The sequence below is a fragment of the Phalaenopsis equestris genome, unplaced genomic scaffold, assembly GCF_001263595.1.
Source record: "Phalaenopsis equestris unplaced genomic scaffold, ASM126359v1 Scaffold000002, whole genome shotgun sequence".
NCBI lineage: Eukaryota > Viridiplantae > Streptophyta > Magnoliopsida > Asparagales > Orchidaceae > Phalaenopsis > Phalaenopsis equestris.
Window position 1 is genome coordinate 66,568,592 of NW_018164444.1, and position 21,088 is coordinate 66,589,679.

Genomic DNA, 21,088 nt, shown 5'->3' on the forward strand with positions numbered 1-21,088 from the left:
ATATATATATATATATATATATGTATGTGTATATATATACATACATATATATATAAAATATAATATAATATAATCATTTTAAAATCTCAACCATACAATTAAACTGGACACTACCTAGAGGCCTCTATATAGTTTCATAAACTTACAAGATGGTTTCTAACCCATTATCTACAATGACCATTAACATTTTAGTGCTTACCTCTAACAAGCTTAAAGAGCATTTATAGTAGACTTGCTATCACAAGAACTACTAAGTTTTAGAGGCATAGATTGGTGTCTTAATACATATATTGTGAGGCCACTTAAGCTTCCTTTGGGGTATTACTTACCTATAGATTGTACAAGGGGTTTTGCGGGGCTTCTTAAGCCTCATTTTTCAGTTACTCTACTATTCTATTATAGTGGATCTAGAGAATATTTGAGCTAATAAAAAGGAGGAGCATTTACATTCGTACCACACAATTTTTATATATTTACATACATAACACCTAACCGTTCATATTCACATGCATATGACTAAAATATTTAACATAACATCAAAAATATCATCATTACTATCTTTTTAGAATTAAAGAACACATTTTAATGCATAGGTTTATGACATCAAGGTGTCTTAAATGTAAATATCAAACTTTGGGTTCAGCCATATAAATACATAAGAACTGTGTGGTAAGTAAATTTCCCTAAAAAGAATTGAAGACTTCAAAAACATAAATAAAGCAAATTTGAGCGAGTAAAGAGAGATTAAGTGAAGAATTTAAAACCTTAAATGTGAACATTTGATCTAATAAAAAGAAGGCATTCACGTACATACCACTCAATTCCTACTTATTTATATACCGAACACCTAAATTTTAATTTTTTACATTTCTAACACCCAAATCTTTCATATCACATAAAAAATACCACTTTTAACTTTTAAAAAGTGAAATATACATTTTTATGCATAGTTAAGGTGATGTATAAAAAATGAAGTTTAAGTGTTAGACATGTAAATATCTAAAAATTGAGTGTAATGTACGTAAATCTTCTTCAAAAGAATTGCAGTGAGGAATTTAAAACCCTAAATATTGCGAAGCACAGTTTTTAAGACTAGCATGATATTTGCCCTAAAATCTCATCTCCCTGGAAGAATGAAAACTAAAAAGAGCCACTTTTGATTTGTTGGGAATGCACAACCCCTATTGATATGGCCAATTCAAATTAAATAAAATGGTTCATCCTAAAATTTGCCTAATCAGATTTAATATGATATATTTATCTGAATAGATTTGACTTGATATTACTCTGCCTAAACTAAAACTGAAAAAATAAAAATAAAAAAAGAACACCTATGGAGGTGTTTGGTAGCATAGTTTTAACAGGATTCAGACATGAATTTAAGTTAAATCTAACCAAACACACAAAAAAAAAAAAAAAAAAAATTAAATTCACGCTCCGTTAAATCAAAATTTCTCGTGTTCCAATTCTTTTATGAAGTAAATTTGAATTTACTAAAATCCAATTGCGAGGAGAATTTAAGCTCCATTGTTGCTTGCGAGCTCCTTGCCTGTCGCACAAGATTTGATAAATTCTATTTAACGTAAAACTAGGTTGCAGCCAAACACCGCCTATAACAGAAGAAATCATAAGTAAAATACCAACTGTACAAAAGCATAGATCTAAACTCTCTTTAAAACTACAAGCAATGGAATTCTATTTGATCTTCTCCAATCTCAAGCCAATAGCTTAAATTCAACCAAATTAAAGAGTTATCAGAAGAGTTCTATAGACTGAATTTGTGTTGAAATGAGTGTCATATAAAATTTAATTGATTAGTGATATATTTCATTCATCTTAAACTAAATTCAATGACCAAAAAACTCATCATTATCAATTTTGAGTTGGGAAATTGTATCTCTTTTTTTGGACAAGTTTTTTTTTTTTTCTCAATTGCTTTAAATAAATTTGGGTACAATAAAACAAGTCTCAAGAGGAAGTCATACATGGTAATAATTTAAGAAAACAACTACTTGTGTGCCAGTTGACTTTCACTTCTAAATAATTGTTCCAGTTGATTCTTGATTTACTAACCTCCAACTTCATCACCTTTCTTTCTTCAACTCAGAGTCCCTAAAATAGTATAAAGAAAAATGAAAAAAAAAAGCAATTATGAACTTAAAAATTGCATTTCTCAGTTTAATCCAAGCTTAAGATCAGTTCATTACACACCTCTGGATGTGATCAAGAATGAGAAGCCTTGGCCCAGGAGGGATCTTAACATCTCTAAGAGCACTGGTGCAACAAAGGCAAAAAAAAATGTAAACAGAAGCAACTCAATAACTACGGTTTTGTTTGTGATAAATTTTATCTTTTATTTTTAAAAACCTGTTTCTACAATTTTTTATTTTTTATTTCTAAAAATAAATTAACATGTTTTTGAAGACACTCAAAAATAACTTTCAAGTGTTTTGAGTGTTTTTAAAAACAACCACACTTTAATCAAATAGCCAAATATATTTTATTTCAAATTTAAATATAAACAAAACAAAATAAAAATAAAAAATAAAAAATGAAAAATAAATGTGATCCCTAAAGGGCCATAAGCAAACAGTATATTGTAGAACAGCCAAGGGAAGCTAGTATATTTGCCTGTCTGTAAGAAGAGGTAAAGTGTTATCAGTGAGCAGGCCTTTCTTGAAGTTCTTCTCATAGTTCTCTAAGCCCAGACTAGTAAGCATATTTCTAGCTCGCCTGTAATAAATATCATCAGCAGGTGGCTGTGAAAATTTCTGGCCAACCTGCAAAAGAATAGATGATGGAACAAATAAAACGCTTTCAGAATGTTCTTTCTGCATAAAATCAATACTCCTAATATATTCAACATGAGAAATTGTGGGATAATCCAAAGAGGTTTAAAATTAGACAGACTGACCCTGAGATATTTGTTGGTTTTATTCCTCAAAAGTTGAGTTTTCTGTTTAGAAGCCAATAAAGATTGAAGATTTTATTTCCCACCATTATCTTGTTATCTCCCTCTGAACCCAAAAATTTATGACCAAAAGATAAATTTCAGCAATCTTGTAGAGCCGCTCTCCACCCTTTCCCCCAAACCAGTCAAAAGATTTAGTATTTTCTATTATTCAATTCACAATTATATCTCAGTTTTCTTCTCATACGTTGTTTAAGGATAGAATCTTCAATGTATTCTTCAAAAACTTTTAGAACTTCTAACGTTTTACATGTACTTGCATCATTTGAACTCTCTGCTAATGCTTGTGAATCTCCCTCGTGTGAGTAAACTTCAACAATATCACCATTTTCACAGTATCTGCTTAGCTTTCAAATAATATCAGAATAAATTTGCCTTCAGCCTTTGAACTAAATACAATCCAGGCAGTTTATGAAATATTTTTTAAATAGTTGGCATGGGACAATTTTCTGAATAAAAGACTGGGTGAATGCAAATAGAAAAAATGTTTAGGATCAAGTCAGGATAAGCAAATTTACCCCCTTTGTAACAACATGCAGCACTAGCTATATTTCTATCTGCGGACATAAATGCATTATGCAAGGGAAAGAAAAGGTTTGATCGCCAAGACATAAATTTCAGTAAATACCAATTCTAAATGACCTAAAGGACAATAAATAAATAAATAAATAAAGAGGACATCTGCATACAGATATATAAAAAACACAATAACCGTCACAAAAAAATCTACCACTTTCACCTCACAACATTCCAAATCACCTAAACCAAAGAAAAATAAGCAAATGCATATGCATGACAGAGCAAAAATAAAGACAGCAAAAATAAACACGAACCACGCAGAATGTTAATCAATAATTTTAAGAAAAAAAAAGAACCACATACATAAAAGCACTAGTCATACAAAAATGGACTGAAAAATATGTTACGTGGTGGTGGAATTATAATTTCAAATGAGGGCAAACATAGTTACACAACTATTTAAGGGTTTAGCAGAAAAATTTCAAAAATATGCCTAGCTACATAAAACATAGACCCTTTAAATCATGATTTACTCATCTAAAGCTTTAAATCACATAAACCTATTAGATGTTAATCTTTAGTTATTATTGTTGCTGATATTACTATACCTCATCATCATTAAGCCTAATCCCAACTTTAAGAACAGCCTTATGAATTCCAAAATCTATTCTTCATAAATTAATTTGAACAATTAATAGCTATGTTATCTTAAGTTTACCAATTCTTCTAATTCTTTAACAATAATTTTATCTACTATCTATTGAATACATGTTCTACCGTTTGTTGTAAATGTTTGAATTACACAAGTCTACTTCCCTTTACTTTATTTTGAATAACTATCACTCTAACCATTTCTCTAGTATAACCATTCAATAAATAATTCATCATAATTTCTCCACAAAACTTCTAATTTTTTCACATGTCATCATAACATTATACTTTTCGAGAAAATTAGCTTGCTATGAAAGGCTTTTTTAATCCCCGACTCTAGAATAAATATAATATCAACAGTCTAGTTACATTTGTATACAATTTACCTTTTAAGTCTTTATAATATTCCCCCATCACATTATACTCTCATAGCATTTCTCTATGTTCAAATACAACTTTAACTTTAAAAGTGGCATCATTATTTATAATAGCATTTTTCATACGCAGATTTCAGATACTTGAATCGGCATAAACCTATCATTTTATCTCGTGATAACATTGGTTAATTGATGCAGGAGCTTAACAAGGTTGTCATACTATAGTTGCTACAGTATCACGTCCGGCACTTGTCGCTTTGCTAGTTGATCTTTTCCCATTCTATCACTTTCCTTGCACACCTCCCTTCCTTATCCTAGCCTTTTCCTATTATATTACATTTCCTTTTTATTTGCTTTCCTTTTCTATGACTTTCTATTACTATCTACTAGCTTCTATTATATATATGACATGTGTGCTTGTTTAGAGGGGGGATTTTTAATGTTTTTAATATCAAATAGTGGCCTCTAAGATGTTTTCCCTTCTGATGGTTGTATCCAAAGACGAGAAGATGCTCTAATTGTAACTCGTTCAAGGTAGTGATCGTCCCTCAAAGATCGAGTGGTTCTCTTGTTGCATTACGATCCCGCGAGGATATTTATCCTGAACCAACTCCGCAAACTTTCAAGCCATCCCCCTCTCTTCTGCAGTCCATGTACAACCCCCCCTTCCCTCTGTTGTCCTGCAATCCACCGCCCTTCCCTTTCGTTGCCCATCGCTGTCCAAGATCCCCACCTTTGTTGCCACAGCCCGCCAATACTTCCTTTTGTTGTTTTACCCCTATCCTGCCATTCAACATCACCGTCGCAGCCGCACAAGCCCTTCCCCTTGTTGTCATATCACTGTCCATCCATTTCACCTTAGCCACGACCCTCAAGACAACCACCCAAAATCCCTTCCCTGTTATAATTGCCACGCCTTCCAACCACCACCCAACCATCCCAATCATCAACAAACTCTTCCAAACCCCTAACGAAAACCACCACCAACTTAAATATGCGCTAATGTGAGTATTTGTGTCTTATTTAATGTAATACCTCTTCAGTGTGCGAGTTGTAATCGTTTATTTGCTTTTGAATAATAATATTTGATTTCCCTATTGTGGTTTGGGTTAACTCCATATCAAAGCTAGCCTAGCCTTAGTCCCATCCTAAGGTTTCTTAGCATCCATCATAACCCAAAATTTTCCTTCTTACCACCAAATAACCTTTCCACTTCCACAAATCTCAAACCCTAACCAAGCCATTAAGAAGATATCTGCCTGAGCTTGCCCGGAAAAGATACTGCGAGAGCTCTGTCGTCTTCAATAGAAGCTTGTGGAGATTGATGAGATAACCAAGGGGTTAGTAATATCTTTGCTACCATCAACATAGCAGACTTTACTCCATGATACACGAGACCAAAAGCTTTGATGAATGAAGTCAAAGCTCCCTCAACCCCAAAAGATTGACGTAGGAGCTTAACAGTGTCGCAGTGCTTTAGCTGCCACAGAACCACAATCCAACACATCTACCTTTTCCAGATCCTTTCCCTTTTATCACTTTCCTTGCCCACCACACATTCTTATCCTAGCTTTTTCCTATTATATTACCTTTCCTTTTTATTTTTTTTCCTTTCCTATGGTCTTCCATTCATATCTATTAGCTTCTATGTTATATATGTAATGTGTGCTTGTTTAGAGGGGAATTTTTTATTGTTTCTGATTTCAAATTGTGGTTTGTACCGGATTTTTCCCTTCTAAGGGTTGTATTCGAAGGCGAGAAGGCTCCGACTATAATTCGTCTGAGGTGGTGATCGTCCCCAAGGATTGAGAGGTTCTCTGGCTGTATTTCAATTCTGCGGGAATATTTATCCTGAACCAACTCCGCAATCTTTCCCGCCATCCCCCTCACTTTTGCAGTTCCCAGACAACCCTCCTCTCTGTTGTCCTGCAGTGCACCGCCCTTCCCCTTCATTGTTCCTCGCAGTCCCGGTCACCCGCTCCATTGTTTTCGCTATCCCAGACCCCCACCTTTGCTGCCGCAACCCGCAAATACTTCCTTTTGTTCCCGTCCCCTGCCCCGCCATTCGACATCACTACCGTAGCCCCACAAGCCCTTTCTCTAGTTGTCATATCACTGTCCAACTATCTCACGCTTGCTGCCAATCTCAAAAAAGCCACCAAAATCCCTTCCCTGTTGCAACCGTCACCTTCCAACCACCACCCAACCACCAAAACTTCCAAATCCCTAACGGCTACCACCGCCAACTTAAATCCGCCCTAGTGTGAGTTTTTGTGCCGTATTTGTTGTAATTCCCCTTTCAATGTGTGAGTTGTAACTATTTATTTGCTTTCAAGTAATAATATTTGTTTTCCCTATTGTGATTTGGATTGACTCCGAAATCATTAATGATTATAAATATCTCAGAAGCTAACATTGTAAGTCACTATCAAATTACTTCCACTAGCTTTGCACCATTTATAATCAAAATCTTTTCTACACATCTGACTTTCACTTATTGAAGCAAATGTCTCACTGATTAGAGCTATCATTACAAAAATGTCAATTCAATGTTCGTGCATGGTGTAATAATTCTGTAATTAAAAACTAATTAGTTGCTACACAACCACTTGTAATATTAGTTAATAATGTACCATATATAATAATAAAACCCAAAAGCTGGCTTTAAAAAAAAGTCAGTAAAAAATGTTCTGATACAAATAAATATTTCTGAGCCCCATTCTGTGACACCTTTGCATAGCTACTCAAACTAGTATTATTTATAACAAATCTAAAAGAAACCAAACATATCCAACGATCAGCGCACCTGAAGAGATGTATCATATGAATTCTATCCATGTTCCAATTATTTTCTAATTCCTCACCAGGCAAACTCATGGTCAACCATTGAAGGTCTTGGTCTATCAATACTGAAGCAATAACCCCTTTCACCACCTAAGTCTTTCAAAAGAGTACAAACAAGGAAATTATCGTAAAGGTGCTTAAAATTTTCAAAGACGAATGCACTTAAATTATCTAAATATGCACTTAAATTATCTAAATATTAAAAAAATCAAACCCATCCGTCAACATTGAACATGGATATGCTATCTTGATTTTTAAGCAAATTTATTGCCAAGAAATTTAGAAAACAAACTCACAAAGAAAACAAATTTGCATATGAACCTAAAACAGCAAGATAAAAGAAAGGGTGTCAATGATAACTGTTTTGCGAAGTTCTTGGTGGTCACTAGATCGATCATCATTAGCCTTATACTTGCTAAACGTAGTCAATCTTTTGAATCCTTCATAATTTATATTAGGTGTTGCATGAGATATTAGCAGTATTTAATAATTTCTATGTAAATTATTTTTTAATATAATTTACATAATGTTACTTTTGATCTAAAATATTTCATACCAATGCATACAAATTGATCTATCTAAACTTCATTGTACAATCCTCATCCCTCTATCATCAAGTCCGAGAGGATTGATGTCTATTTTTCACTATCTTACCTTCTATATGCATTTTACTCCAACCGCCTTTATACCATAATCACTTCAAACATTCCAAATTTTTTATTAAATAAATTATATCTTCCTAATTTCTATTATACTCGACCTAATTATCAATATTTTCTTTGAGGCTAACACTTGGTTCCATCTAAATATTGTTTAGTAGTAGTTTTAAATGCACCAAAAAAAATATATGTCATGAGTTATATGATAATTTCTTATCACATTACTCCTAAGAAACGTTTGCATATTAATCACTCCATTTTAAATCAAAATATTGATGCCATTTTTGCATAATAAATCTAAATTCACCATACCAAATATCGCATCATCTTCCAATGCTATTGTTTGATAATTATAAATCCAAATCTTTTAGAAACAGCATTTTCAATACAAAATTTTCATTATACTAATCCTAAGCCAATAATCTTCTTTAAGGTTTCCTCTATTGTTTTAACTTCTTATTAACTTTAAAAGAGACATCACCTATCATAATTAATTATGGTATTTGCAAACTGCATACAACAATGTAGCTCGTTTTGAGAAATCTATTGTATTAGTGACCATCATAAAAAGATAGGCTTATATTAATATTCAATGTAATGTGCCATGATTGAATAGTCTTTAATCACACAAAAGTATTTCTAATGCAAGAAATTATTAAATAAGTGGTATGCTAAATAGCTTCAATAGATCTTTGAGACACATTTCCTCCTTATGCCCACAAATTTACAATATTCAATGAAATTACAGAACATCACTTGTTGGTGAAGCCCCATAAAGCTTTACCTATTTATCACTATAATTAGATTAATTTCCGGTGCATCGCATTGTTGTTTGATGATTAAATGATTATGAGTATTGCAATCCATCAAAATATAATCATAACAGGCCTGCTAAGGATCAGATTATGTAGTATTTCATGTTAACGCTTCCAAACCTTGTAAAGGCCGCCTTGAACAAGCGCAAAAAATAATCCCGATGTGACAGCATTGACAAACTGATTTGGGCCTCCCATTCCACTCACCAATGAAAACATTGCCCCTGAACCAAAAGCTGCAACCATGCTGCAAGAACAATATCATTAATCAAAGGAACAATTAGGGTAGGTATGTCTCCGCTTATTTCAATTTGAAACAAGCCAAATAAAGAACAAAAACATCTAATTCTGACAGTCCAATTTTCTCCTTTTATAGCTTATAAATGATTAACTTCAAAATGAATTAAAAACAGGGTGGGTGATGAAAGTTACAAGTTCTCGTATAAGAAGGAGATAATAAAGTTAAATTTCCAAGGAAAGTCCACCTTCAACAGCGCAGAAAATTGAACACCATGTTGCAAAGATAAAATCCGGATTTGGACCGCCAAAATAATTCACCAGTGACAAGTGAGTGTCATGCATATACCATGAGCAAGGACAAATATACAACAACTATCACAGTATTGGCAACCAATTTGAGCCATCTGGCAGTACATGCAAGTAGCTTGAGATCCTGATCTAAATATATTGGCAGTCTAATTTGTCTTTCTTTCACACAAGTATTCAAGAACTTGCTTTATTAAAATAGAAATAACCATCATCATTAGCCTTATCGCAAATATTTTATGGCCGGCTTTATGATTTATGTTTCATATTTGTAGATTTTAAGTACTGCATCGGGTGTAGAAGATATTCTTCCCTCATTATTTTGAACAATTCTCTCAATATTAACTTAGGCCATCATAATTTGTTCCTAATCTCAAAAACCTTATTAAATTATCTACTAGGTAAACTTTATATCCTTTATTGTACATATCCAAACTAACACAATCTACCTAACAATGTCTTTAATGGACATCACTTCAGTTGCTCCCCTACTATAATCGGTATTTAATTATCCTTACTAATTTTAACATGCATCCATCTTAACACTCGCATTATTATTAGCCTCTAATTAACATCCAGCGTTTTTTTTACCGCTCAACACATGAATCCATAAAACAAGATCGATCTAATTGAAACTTATGTCCCCATGATATCCTCTTATCGTGGAGACGCTAACATAATTTAACCACTGAACGAACATTAACACTATAAGTTATATCCTCTTCTATATCAACAATTTTTTTGTATAATATATCCACGATACTTAAACATAACATATATATAAGCATACCTTTATCTTTAAATAATATTGATTGATAATTATTTATATAAAAACTAGTAAAATAACACATATTTCTAAGCCTTTTATCTCTTAAATATTTTCTTTATTGTTCAAACCTTTTACATATTCTAACAGACGTTTGATCAATTAGCAAAATCTCATCTACAAAAAGCATACGCTAAGGAATCATTTTGATACCATTTGTAAGAATCCCCATAACTATTAAAAAAAAATATGGACTCATTGTCAAATATCAATCCTTAATTAATCCTACTATAATTGAAATCCTTTGGTCATTTCATAACAAAAAATATTATTAATCCATGCTCCAACATATACATCTTTAATAATTTCAACATATCTTTACAGACATCCTTCTTCTTTAATAAACCAAATCAATTCTTATGATACTCAATTATATAACTTCTCAAGATCAATAAAAATAATATAAAGATCATTTCTCCTCCATATTTTTCCATTAATTGTATCAACACAAAAATTGCTTCCCTAGTAAGTCTTCCTAGCAAAAAACTAAATTGATTCTCTAAAACAAATGTAACATTTTTCATGTTTATGCTTTATTACCCTCGTGTATAGTTTCATTGTATAACCCAAAAGTTTAATTTCTTTATATTAGCACAACTTTGAGCATCTTTTTATTAATATCAATATCAAAATTATTCTTCTCCAAATTTTTGGCATCATCTTAGTCTTCAAAGCTGTACAAAAAATTTTTTGAAATAATTTGTTCCTCAAAACTCGCATATAATAAATTCTCAAAAAAGCATTTTTAAATTCCTTAATACCTTCATATTTGAATAAGAACCTATTATACTCACTTCTAATGCATCTAACTCTCAAGATTTCTTGACAGTTGTCTAACTACCATTCCTACAATATAAATCAAAGTAAAATATAGCCATTTCTTAGCTCCAAAACCTCCTAACAAGACTCCAAGCTTTCTTATAATCATCATAAGCCTTATTAGTCTTTACCTATTGCCACCCTTTAAGAACAAGTCTCTTTTTCTTAATCACCTATCATATCTCTTCACACTTTTCTTTTGGAAAAAGTAAAAGCAATATTAAAAAGCGGGTTCCATAAACTTTCATAAAACTAACCAAATTTTTATTAAAAGACCAACTAATCTTTCATTTAATATGTATCATTAATCCAATTAATATAATTTTTTTTGCTCAAATCCAAAATCCATAATGATTTTCAAGCTCAACACTCAAGCTCAGAGGCTTGTACATATGCTAATTAAATTAAAAAAAGGTGAAATTTTATATTAACTTTTATTGAAGAAATGCATTATATTATATGTTGGCCTAACTAAACCTTGTCGGTAATTTGAACTGGCAAGATCATCATGATTTTTGGAGGACATAGTTAAATGGACTTGAATGGATTGAGTGGCTCATTTCACACCCATACTCTTAAGTGCATGGTGATTAGACCATTGCACATTCACTGGGCAGCTAACTCGTGTAAGCAAAGCTTTGCTGCAATTTTAGGTAGCGCTGTGACGAGCCAAAGCTGTATATGCTTAAAACCCTTTCTCAGGTCAGCAAAAGGCTTGTCTTCCAAGCGCAATTGCAGTCCTTAAGCATGTTTCTATGTGTGAAGGCTAAATTATTGTCAATTGTGACCAAAAGAGGTCCCAAAACCTTAAACAAAGAAGAAAATAGCAGTTTCATATATGAAGGCCTATCACTAAAATTATTTTCAATTATGGAAACTTCAATTTAAAGTAAGCTCTGACTTTATTTCTGCAAATACCGCATTACAAATGATATATATATTTTTTATTTCTGAAACTGCTGAGAGTTCTTTCTAGAATGACCAATCAAACTATACCTTGACAATTTTGTTTGGTGGTGTATTTTTTGAGAAATTTTAAATAATTATATAATAAGCAATAACTTGCATTTGCTGCAAATTAACAGAAATAATATGGATTGACATTTAATTTATTTGTGATGCAAGTAAGTGGATTATGAATCTATGTCATAGCTATGATATTTCTTAAACATATTATTCTTATAATTTTTGGAGTTGCAAAATCATATGACCATTATATCGGAATTTTCCCATGTGCAAAAAAGAGCATTAGCATTTTAATGCTTTTTAATGCTTTTTAATGCATGTTTTAACTGTCTATACGTTTAATAATGCTAAGATATGCAAGTTTTAGGGATATCATGGGCTCTAAAAATATAATTCAGTCCCTGCGCACAGCGGAGAGATGAACGGATTAATTATGGTGCACGCATAATCCTTAAACTATACGGATAGCAATCAAATAGGAACCATTTATTTCAACAAATTTATATTAAAGGTGCAACTGTTAGAGAGTACTCCAGCTAAACTCCCAATTAATCCTTAAAATGAAAGGAAAAATTAGAAGAACTAGTAATTACTCAAGGGTATGCTCGGCAAACTCCCAATTAAACATCAAACTCCCAAATTTATATTAAAGGTTTAACTACTCAATGGCAATAAAGTTAAATTCCCCATTAAAGGTTAAAAAGAAAGAAAAGATTCAATACAACAACAAAAATACCTCTGATTAAGTTTGAACTTACCTACTTTGGACATCCTCCACCCCTCGTATCCTTTTCATGACACAAGAAATACCTGCATTTACACCAGTCATGACGGCAAAATTACGGGCTTGTACCAAGGGGCCTCCTGTAAAAGCCTGCAATTCAAACAAAGCATTAACATTTCACAATTGCATAAGCCAGAAAAAATGAAGAATACTGGCAGCAGAAACAATGTATAAAAAATGGCATGCAAAGCATTTTCAGCTCATATTAAGCATTAAAAACAAAAATTTACCAGGCAATGTAACCAAGATTTGTCCATAAGGAGCAATTTCACTAAACTTATTCTCAACACACTTCCATAATCATTAAATCTTTAAAAAAATAAAAGGTTGTTCAGATTGCAGTTATGAGATTAACAAACATGAAATGGTTAATTCACATAAGAAGTTGCCTTGCTCCCAAATGAAGTTTGCCATATTCCAAAAAAAAAAAGACCTCCAATTCATTATTTTTATCAAATACAAACTACAAAAAAAAAATTCACTCTGATGTATGTTGCAAAGGAAAATACCCGTCCTATCCAACTTCAATGCAGAATCTACAACAGAATAGAAATACAGCCCCTCTACAAATAAATGGCCTGCTTAAAAAGATAACATATAAATTGTTATAGTGGCCTTATGATGTTTTAATAAACAAATTAGAACTAAGCAGGATGAGCAGCTTTCGACTGAGTAAGGGGTTATCTGGGAATCTTTCTAGACATATACAAGCCCTTGAGTTATAGTGGCCGCATCACAATGATTTGTGTCCCTAAAACCCCTTCACTTCCAAATCCCTTCCTCGAGTGCTTTACAATCATGAATGTCATTTCATATCAATGCTGCCTAGAATCAATTAAGAGAGCTCATAGCCACGAAATCAAATGGTCTTCCATGTGTTGCAGATCAGGTTTTATTAGTTTTATACCAATTGTTAGTTTTAATAGTAAGAAATGCTTGATTTCAGCATACTTATTTCATTACTTTGTTGCTTACATTTTTTTTGCAACTAGGATGATGTTGTTTCCACAAGTATAAGAGCAACAGGTGATGAACCCAGCCAAGGGCAAGTAGAGAAAATGGAATGGATGGCAGCAATTTTGGAATTGTTGTTGATAAATTACCCTCCATTCATGAAACTTGCACAAAATATTAAGTAACACATAATGTAACTTATAGTCATCACACAAAATAGCATTAGAAGATTTTATTTTATTTTTTCTTTTTCTCTTTTTATGGGTTCAACATCTCACTATTACAACTGGATACTTCGAGGGGTTGTTTGGCTGCGCGGATCATTTCAATAGTAAAGAATTTGAGGCCATTTAACCCGTTGATCCCACCAAACTCTACTATTTTACACTCAATTAAAAAAAAATCCTTAAATCCTATTATCACTCCAAAATCACTTGTAATTGCTTAATCATGTAATCACACCACATTCAAGATTTAACAACATGAAGATGAGCTTGAAGGCATCAATCACATTGAAGCTGATCATATAAAGAACATATACATAAGGGCATTGGGGTTGGCGATCCCAGCCATAGGAACCAAAATGATGGCTTTTTAATCTCCTTTTTTCATAATAAAGGAGTATAAAGAATTTTGATCAAAAGTTTTAGAGTGGAAGAAAAAAATTATGTCGTTTGTGTTTTATTATGATGCCCCTATATTAATTAATGTTTTATTAATACTTAATTAACAATTTTTAGAATTGTTTAATAATCAAATTAAATACTAACAAATAGTCTAAGTAGTCCAAATAATCTAATTAGGCCTAAACCACTATAAAAATATTAATGCACTTAACAAGACTATTTTAACTTACTTCATTCCAAAATAAATTTAAGGGTAACTCTGACAAAAAAAAATATCCAAAAAAGTGTGGGATTTTATTGGGGAGTGTGGCCTAAATTTAATGGCCCAATCCAGAAACATTGGTCACATATCCATCTATGTTTGTGGTCATCTACATAAGCTTGGTAACAAACCCAATCAAACCCCAAACTTCTTGGGTATTTATTGGGAAGTAAAACATTAGTCTAAGTTCAAATGAGGTTCTAAACAATCACCAATTGTTTGGAATAACTAATCTTAAGTAAACTTTAACAAGCCCAATTAAACCCTATTATGCCCTATTAAACATTAGTGGCCATTAAACAGTGAATGAAATCAACCACAAATCTACCCAAAGCCCTCAATCCACTGACTCTCATACTCCCATCCCAACAGTTTCTAGGATTTAAATCAAAATAAAGATATGGGCATTCACATAGTTTTGAAACTTAACAACCTCGGAATCTCCTAAAGTGATATTTACATACATACCACTCAATTCTTATGTAATTACATACCTGACACCAAAACTTCAATTTTTATCTACATGCCACCTTCCCTGTGGATGAAAAAGGTGTATTTCACTTTTTAAAAATAAAAAAAAGGTATTTTTTTATGTGATATGAAAGATTTGTATGGTATAAATGCAAAAAATTAAGTTTTGGTGTTAGATATGTAAATAAATAAGACTTGGGTGGTATCTACCCCTGAGTTCTGTGCCGAAATTAGAACTGACCAGATATCTTGAGATTTGCTTCTAGCATTATCCAACCTAATTTTTCCTCAATCAATGAACAAAGCGCATAAAACAAAACAGCGTCATCCCCTCCTAATTCAACAATCATGAAAAAGCTAATGACATCTAAGGAAAACCTAGAAACCTAAATCAACAAAACAAACAGAGCGTTTATGCAAAATGCCTGAAAACAAAAAAACAAAACAGAACCTTCTTGCTGTGAAGTTGAAGTACGAGACCTGAGCTTGCTTGAGAGAAGAAATGGCCTGGGGGTTGAGCCCGGCTGCTTGGGGTGGAGGGGAGGGGAAACCGGAAGACATGTCGGATGTGAGGGTACCCATGAGGCCACCGATAGCAGCACCCTGGACTGCGCCGGTGCTGGTAACAACAGCGGCCTCCACAGGCAGAGGCTGCTTCTCGAGCCATGAACGGAATCCTGCCTCCAGCTCCTTGAACCGGGACTGGATTTGGGCGATGGGGTTAGCGGCCGTCGGCTGTACCACCATTATACCTTGTCTACCATCCTCCGCCATCACTGTCCCTATATATCTCTATGGCAAGCTTGCTTGGGAGAGGAAGGAGGGGGAGCAGGATAAAAAGACCCCTGTACCGGATTGGGCTGTCGAAAAACTCGTTCTTTAAGAACAGCTCTTGGAGTAGCGTTAGTTGAGTGAGGTAGTAAGATGAGCATAATTTTTTTAAGTTAGAATTATTGATTCAATATCCTATATTTATTTATATAATTAATTTAAATGAGTTAGTTTTGAGCCGGACGAAATAAGAATATATATTTTGAGACGAACACGAACAATAATATGTAAATAAAGTCGAACACGAACACACTGTTCTCATACAATTTTAAACACAGACCAATTTAGATTATAATTAATTCTGAATAAGTTGAACATAAATCAAGCCTCAACTTGCTCAAGTTTGAGTCTCCATGATGAAATTTAAATTTTATGTAAAAAAAGGTGTAATCAACTAATCATGATTTATTAGTAGTTTTAATATAGAAAATATAATTGACTATTTATTATTAGCATATGCTCAAAAGGTCATGTAATTATGATGCATTAATATATAAAAATATCAATAATCATCAATTCAACTTTTTTTTTTAATGAGGAAGTTACACGGAAGTTTCTTGTCCTAGCATCATTTTTGCCCATAGGTGGTAAAGCTTCATGATTGATTTGAACCCCTTAAATGAATGAAATTGAACTATTAAATATTGAGGTCTTTTTTTTTGCGTAACCGTTCAAATTTCATTCGAAACTACAAAGATAGTTTGAACTCAATAAGAGACCTTACGTTATAGGTTGGATTAGGCTAGGTTTAGACCATGGTGCATTAAGAATTACTTGGGATAGACTTGATAAGTGAAAACCTTTAAGTAGAGTGAAGCTCAACTATTAAACATGGAGGCACTTTTTGGTGCAAGGGTTGAAATTTCATCCAAAACTCAAAAGTTAACTGTATGCAAGCAAGAACACTCCTATGATGGACGACCAATTGGGAAGTACCAGTAATAGAACAAAAATGTGAAGCCATTAGATTGAGATAAATAATACATCGATGATTGAGAGTTTGAGCTATACAAATGATTTCAAAGTGTTACACTAACCTAAAAATGGGAATCGGGTATCATATAGAATAAATTGTTATGCTATGCTATGGAAGCTACTCTTAAACTCCATAAGAGACATATTATTACATTGTGAGAGTCACCTCTTGAAGATGTTGAAGAAACTTTAGATTTACATTTGTATGGTGGATGAGTTTGGGTTAAACATGTTGAGTGCAATGGACGATATCTTGATGGGTAAGAGTTTGGGTTTTTACATGGTAGGAACGCCTTAATTATTGGATCCACTATAGGAAGGCCAATGAGTGGATTAGTAAGTGTCCTAAAATATCAATATAAAGGGTAGATTATACTTGTTAGATTATGAATTGCTACTATTTAGCAATTGTATGGCATAGAGTCTATGATTAGTAATAAACTCTTAGAGTTATCTTATTATTGAAGAGGGAATGGATTGGAATATTAAACGATTCTTATGTTTGAGTGGTTCGCTTGTGCTTACATACGACAAGACGTGTAAATGTGTGCTTGAACATGGACCATGTTGTTGAAAATAAAGTATTAAAAGCCAAGTGATCGGGTTCAAGCACTCAACCTGCAAAAAAACTCAAAAATGGGGAGAGTGATTGCCTTAATAATTTAAAAGTGCTAGAACAGTTGAGTTAGAGTTTGGAGGTGATATTAGTTTTACTTGTAATTAGAGTTTGGAGGGGTGATATTAGTTTTTCTTGTAATTATTTTGATATTAATGCATATATAATAGATAAATTGCTCTTTATTTAAAAAAAAAAATTAATTGCAAAAGAAAATAAAAAAAATATGATAACAATAGAGGAAAGAATCAATAAGAAAATCATTCCATAAAAAATTTTTTTATAAAAGGGATTTTTTAAAATGAAGTTAAATCATTTTTGTACATAAAAAAGGTGTTTATGTTGATCTTGAGATAGGCTAACAATCCACAAGGAAAAAGTATTATCAAGGCGAGCCAATTGCCAGAAGATCGTGAGGGCCACCAGATCAAACAAGCCAAGCCAATCAGGCCAAACTGACTAAGCCACAAGACAAACAAGCAGACGATTGAATAATCCAAGCACGAGCAATCCGACTAAAAATTATATGAAAGAACATGCGAGCTAACCGTTATAAGAAAGCCAACTAGGTGCAATAGGCCACCCCCCAGTAGAGTCAATTCAAAGGAATATTTACTTCTACAAAGTATCTTCAACTATCTCATGGAGACTTCAATGCCTTGTCAACAGGGATTATGGATAGTCAACTAAGATTGGATCAATTAACCAGACCTTACCGACCATGTTTAGCTGACCGAGCTGGCCCCGTCAACCTGAAGTCAACTAAGCTTAGTCAATCGCATGAGAAGGCGGCCATACGACATCTCCATATAGTAAAATATTAATAATATCCTAGTACATACCCCTTCCTAAATGGTGCAAAAAATGTAATATCACCATTGTGCCATCTCTCCTATAAATAGGAAAAAATATTCTATGGAGGGACTATGCATCACAGTTGATCATTTTCTCTCTCTTAATTTTTTCTTACTCTACGCTCTATTCTTTGAGTGTGATTCACTGACAGCTTAATATTTAACAATTTTGTATATATGTGTTTTTTAATATATACATTTTTAAATAATATAGAAATTATTTCAACTGCAATTAAAATTTTCAAATGAATTAACTATTAACTACACTCACATAATCAATGAAAATGAACATAACGACGACAAAAATAAAGTTGAATTATTGTTATAAATAGTTCCTCTCATATATGGGAAAATTTTTTCGACATTTTGAGGGGTAATGGATTTTGAGGATTAAGACTAGCAGTGTAAAAATGAGGTAGGTCGACTTATGATTGGCTCAGGCTCGACTTGTTAAGTGGCTTGTGAATTGAGCTCGATGAGCTAAAAAGCCAACTCAAGCTTGCCTCTTGACAGGCTCATTTAAAAATAATTAATAAAAAATACACTTTAAAATACATTAAAATTCAAAAAAAATTTCTTTAAATTGTTGAAAAAAAATAAAAAATTAATATCTTACATTTCATATTAAATTATTTCTTATTCATAATCTCTTAAATATTTATTTTTTTCATTATAATCTTGAATTTCTAGAATTAAGCTCAATTTTTCGCAAGCTAAAGGTGAAATTGAGGGTGATTAGAGGTGCGCTCGGACTCGTTTACACGAAAAGATATTGCATCAGAAGTTGGGACGCATAGTTGCTTCTGAACTCTAATTATATTTCTCCACCTTTAAAGTATCAGACCCACAAAAAAAAAAAAGAAAAACGAGAAAGGTGTATGTTGGTGCATAACTCGGCTCGAACCAACTCGAAAATTAGGAAAGAATTTTGTTGTTTATGTTTGTTTTCTCTTTTTTTTTTAAATTTTTTGAATGAGTCGTCAACTTCTCTATCGTCATATAATTTTATTTTCTGAATAAGTCTCTCTTCCATATAAAAAGAATGATCTGAAAAAGAAAGAAATCAGAAAAGCAGGGACATATAAAGAAGAAGACAAATAAAAAGAAAGAAAACTCGGAGAGCTTGCGTGCAATACATCTCGCAAGGATATGTCAAGCATGTCCACCCATACAAGATCAGGCGGAAGTATCTTGGACTAATATCCGTGAAAAGGATACATACATAAACTACCCATAACTAGAGATTCGTGTGTGTTTGTCTGTTCTGAGGTCTAAAGTGCATCCAATGGGAGGTATCCCACTTGATTATTGGGGGTTATCCAAGAATACACTTGATTCAAAGGAGTTTTGTCTACATTAGTAGTGACAACTAGCACAGGACTATCAAAGGACAATTATTTCACATGAAATACTCAAATGCTTTCAAAGTTCCTTCTAAGCCACGGGACATAGAGTGAGTCTGTCACGGTTCCCACATGGATAACAGACTCATCGACATACGAAGCCTGTGAAATAACTGAATCATCCCGACGAAGAATCTCAATACACCAAAGCAAATAAATGTCATAAGGGCAGATCACAAATTGTCGTATACTAAACGAACGACAACTCATTAGTAATCAGGACGTCTAGATGATACCCACGAAGGTAAGAAGAGTGATAGAGCTTAAAGTGGGTAGTCAAAGGAAGGGTGGAGTAATCCTCAACATACAGAGGTAGCCAGGTTGGGGCATCATAGATGCATCATCCTAAGCCACTAAGACTCTAAGTTTATCTGGTAGCGAGATAATCGACCCAATACATCAAGAGATCTCCGATCAGTATACTTGAATTGCACCATCCACGTGAACCTCAGTAGCCCTACGATCAAAGTAATAAAACTCTATCCTGTGACTACTAAGTGGAGCTTTAAGAGGAGAAACTTATACTTGTCAAAGTGGCAAGGATACCACTAGAAATAAAGAGAAAAGAAGATTCAACTACAAAGCTATAAACACTCTCAATAAAAGACTTATATCCGTCTAGGTCGAGAGTCTTCCAACACCCTAAACACATTATATAACCACCTAAGTAGATTTTTATGTTGGGTCAGGCGAGTTAAAGAAGCACGAGGGCTTCTACTCATGACATGCATATGATGCAGTCGGTTCTTATATATTGTGAAGGGCCTATTATATGATTTAGTTATGCTTATGTTATGCATTTCATTATAAAACAAGCCCGAAGTCCATGCAAGAAAGTAGAAAGCAAGTCTTAAAAATTCCTGAATCTCTTAATTCTAAATTTTAATTAACCTTGAGATTTTTATTATGATTTTTTTAGAAAAAAATTCAATGATAAGGTCCTGAAGAGCCTAAATTGTAATCTTCACAAAATCTTTGATACAACTAGAAAAAAATAGGGGAAACGACTCAAGTATGCAATCATGCAGGAAAAGCAGTAGAACAACCCAAGTAAAATAATTAAAAAGGCCAGTGTCTTTGAGTTGGCGACATATCCCAAAAAAAAAAAAAAAGATCTTGTTTCGCATAATTACATGTATTGTCTTAGTTATATACATAAATGAGATTTAGAATTAATGCACAGAACACGAGCAAACAACTTCTGGAACACGAGCAAACAACTTCTGGTCGTTGTAATGTAGTTACACTGTCTGACACCTTGAAACCCTTCTCATAGGACTGAGTGCCCTTTTAGGGCGGTTTATTACACGGTAGGCATT

The 21,088-nt window shown here is 33.1% G+C and overlaps 1 protein-coding gene across 1 annotated transcript; it reads right to left on the reverse strand.

Annotated features, from left to right (window-relative positions):
- Positions 1-1,885: 1,885 nt before the first annotated feature.
- On the reverse strand, positions 1,886-16,001 carry LOC110032959. The gene is made up of 6 exons (XM_020736772.1): positions 15,571-16,001; positions 12,752-12,867; positions 8,957-9,083; positions 2,632-2,780; positions 2,212-2,274; positions 1,886-2,112 (listed from the first exon to the last, which is right to left on the reverse strand). The coding sequence occupies exons 1-6, from the start codon at positions 15,862-15,864 to the stop codon at positions 2,085-2,087; spliced, it is 777 nt and encodes a 258-aa protein (XP_020592431.1). The 5' UTR covers positions 15,865-16,001; the 3' UTR covers positions 1,886-2,084.
- Positions 16,002-21,088: the final 5,087 nt, after the last annotated feature.